Source organism: Corylus avellana, chromosome 4, assembly GCF_965113065.1.
Source record: "Corylus avellana chromosome 4, dhCorAvel1.hap1.2, whole genome shotgun sequence".
NCBI classification, from domain to species: Eukaryota; Viridiplantae; Streptophyta; class Magnoliopsida; order Fagales; family Betulaceae; genus Corylus; species Corylus avellana.
This window is the reverse complement of record NC_142493.1, coordinates 3,117,826-3,120,837: the sequence shown is the minus strand read 5'-3', so window position 1 is coordinate 3,120,837 and position 3,012 is coordinate 3,117,826. Positions and strand designations below refer to the sequence as shown.

Sequence of the window (3,012 nt, the reverse complement as noted above, 5' to 3'; positions counted from 1 at the left end):
TGCATCCATGATCCAGCTACAACTTGGGATTCGCTCTTTGTTTGACATCCTTCCCTCCACCTTTCTTGTCGTAAAATTAACACCACTACCCATAAGCTCTTTTACAAAATCCTAAAACATATTTTTATTGCTTTGTTGGACAGATTTACATAAAATAAAAACAAAAACACTAACAAACAAATAACTTTATATCCCAATATAATCAAAAAGCATATTCTAAAAATTATTAGCAAAGAACCCTTTTTCTTCGGTGTTATTAGATGCATTATTGTTTTATTACAAGTTCTTTATGAACAGACACATATAATAGTACTTTACATGACATTCATTTCCATAAAATGTGAGTGGTTAACTTGAGTTTTTTTTTTTTTTTTTTATTCTTTCGTTTTCCATTCCCTTTAGATACTCGGGATCAATCGTCCACATTAGAAGCCCATATAATGATAGATTAATAAGCAAATCAGGTTGAAGGCAAACATAAATTTAGCAGTGGCACTAATTAGGACTCAGGAATTGCATAATTAGAACAGAAGTTACATAATTTATATATAACAAACTTAACAATAAAAAGCAAATTAAACAAGCATTGCGCCCAAACCGAAGACGCCTAATGATGGAGAAAAGAAAAAGAAAAAAGTAAATAACGAATACCCCATATCAGGTATCCCAGTTATTGCATACAAAATCCCGTCCACCGTCCAATCCTTACCTAACACGTACCCTCCCGAGCTTCACATTTTTTTTTTTTTTTTTTTTTTAAATTTATTTTAACACCTAACCAAATTAACCTTCCGAATTTAATTAGGCCTCAACCAACTCCACCTTCCCATTTGCCTTGGACTCGACCAATTCTGCAAGCCCATTGGCGACTGATTTGTTGGCCAAATCTTCAACGCCATTAGCCGCTGACTTACTAGTGAGAGCAGTGAGAGCAATGCTTCTCTTCCTCACCTCATCCACAAAGTCTTGGATGTTCCGGTCGGATGAGCCACCCTCCGCCACTGCAGCCTCCGCCGCAGCCTTCCACTTCAAGGCATTCTGCTTCATCTCCGCTGCCTTAGGCCCAACTGTGGCCTCCACCAAGCACTTCTCGATCTCATCCCTAGTGATCACCTTGTTCTCAGCCTCACCGCGGCACATTCTCACGCCGGTCTTGAACACATCCACCAAGTACACTGCGTCGGTGACTTGGTCACCCCATTGCGGGAACGCCACCACTGGCATGCCGGAGGTGAGTGACTCCATGGTTGAGTTCCACCCACAATGTGTCACAAAACATGCAACGGAGGGGTGAACCAAAACTTGCTCCTGTGGACTCCAATGAACAACCCTGCCTTTGTCGCCGGCTTTCTCCAAGAATCCGTCAGGAAGAACAAGGAGTTCGTAGCCGGAATCCTTGTGAGGTGGCTTCATCACCCACAAGAACGAGACCCCGGAGTTCAAGAGCCCGTGAGCGATCTCGTCGACTTGGGCTTGTGTCAAGTAGACCACGCTTCCGAAGGAGATGTACACCACAGACTGTGGCGGCTTCGAGTCCAGCCACTCCATGCAGTCGTCAGCCTTCATGAAGTCACCGCGCACAGCTGCATTCTGTGCCTTCGGGTTCTTGAAGAGAGGCCCAACGGTTTTGATCGGGCAGAGCTTGGACGCATACTCGATGACATCTTGCTCGAGTTCCTGATGTTAGAATATGAATTAAATGATTAAATTCATTCATTTAGAGTATCTATCGATTTTCATTTTAATTAAATATTTTATGTGTCGGACCTCAGCAATTAAGGGTGAGTTTAGTTTAAGCCTAACTGTTAATGAAACTGTAAATTAAATAATTAAATTTAGCCATTTTTACTAATTTAAAATTTTGAGATAAATATTGATCAACGGATCATTTAATACCTGGAATGTGTCCATCAATATGCAGAAGGGTTTGTCCAAATTCCTGTACTGTCCCAAAATGGCCCTCCTCAGGAATGGGTACGGGGTGGTCGGGTACAAGAAGCTAGGGACTTCATCGTACTTCAAAACAGGCATACATGGCAATTGCACATCAATAAAAGGTTCTGCTTCAGAAGGGAAAGGAACCAAGCCATGGCAGTAGTGGTAGTAGGCGGAGAAGCAAGCGCAGGATTGGACCCAAAGCATGGCGGAAGGGAGGCCGAGACTCTCAGCCACGTCAGAAACCCAAGGAATAAAAGGGTTGTTGATGAGGCAGGAGATGGGGCGCCCCTGCTCTGCGTTTCTCCTGATCATCTCAGGGAACACCACTTTGCCGACGAGCTCCAGTTGCGGCAAGTACTGGTCCAAGTCTTGGCGCCTCGGCTCGTCCTCGTCCCAGCCGTCTTCAAAGAATTCGAACCGGATGAAGCCTTCACCGACCGGGGCAGGCTCGTCAGTGATGTTGCTGGCTTTCCGCATCTGTTTGCCGATGCTTTCAGGGGTGGAGAAGGTGACAAGCAAACCCTTTGATGCCAGACGCTTCCCAAGTCGTAGAAGAGGGTTGACATGGCCTTGGCCGGGGAAAGAGATGAGAAGAACATGAACTAGAGCTTCCGATCCCATTTTCTCTCTGATGATCTCTACTGATCGATTGAGAGGGATTTAAGATTAAGGTTTTTGATTTGTGTGGGATTGGATGGTAGGCATGGGGATGAGGAAGACTGCAAATATATACCGCAGGATTAATGCTCTAAAATTCTAAAATTTGTTGGAAAGAAATACGACCGTTAGGTACCTAAATTATAAGCCTGAAATTTGAAGGTTTGGTTTAGAGAAGCAAAATCAAAGATGATAATAAGGCAGAGACCGAGGGGTTGCCTGCCGTCGACGTGTAAGTGATATCAAATGGTCCTCGTCAGTCGTCAGGACAAGTGTTAACTTTCTTCACAAATATAAAATGCCTGTCAAGTCCCATGACGTGTGAATCAAACAATTTAGTAGGTACGGAAAAAATTGCGATGAAGTAAATCTGAAGCAGGAAATTTGATCAAGGAAAAGTAAAGGGGTTGCTTCTTA

At 43.5% G+C, this 3,012-nt stretch overlaps 1 protein-coding gene across 1 annotated transcript; it reads right to left on the bottom strand.

Annotated features, from left to right (window-relative positions):
- Positions 1 to 465: 465 nt before the first annotated feature.
- LOC132179477 (gallate 1-beta-glucosyltransferase) lies at positions 466 to 2,673 on the bottom strand. Its single transcript, XM_059592210.2, has 2 exons — positions 1,897 to 2,673; positions 466 to 1,677 (listed from the first exon to the last, which is right to left on the bottom strand). The coding sequence occupies exons 1-2, from the start codon at positions 2,557 to 2,559 to the stop codon at positions 802 to 804; spliced, it is 1,539 nt and encodes a 512-aa protein (XP_059448193.1). The 5' UTR covers positions 2,560 to 2,673; the 3' UTR covers positions 466 to 801.
- Between the last annotated feature and the right edge of the window lie 339 nt (positions 2,674 to 3,012).

Excerpts from the sequence above, each read along its gene's own strand:
- LOC132179477 (XM_059592210.2), bottom strand. The coding sequence starts at position 2,559 with ATGGGATCGGAAGCTCTAGTTCATGTTCTTCTCATCTCTTTCCCCGGC. Across the intron at positions 1,678-1,896 it reads TATTGATGGACACATTCCAG|GAACTCGAGCAAGATGTCAT; the intron begins GTATTAAATGAT and ends TTCTAACATCAG.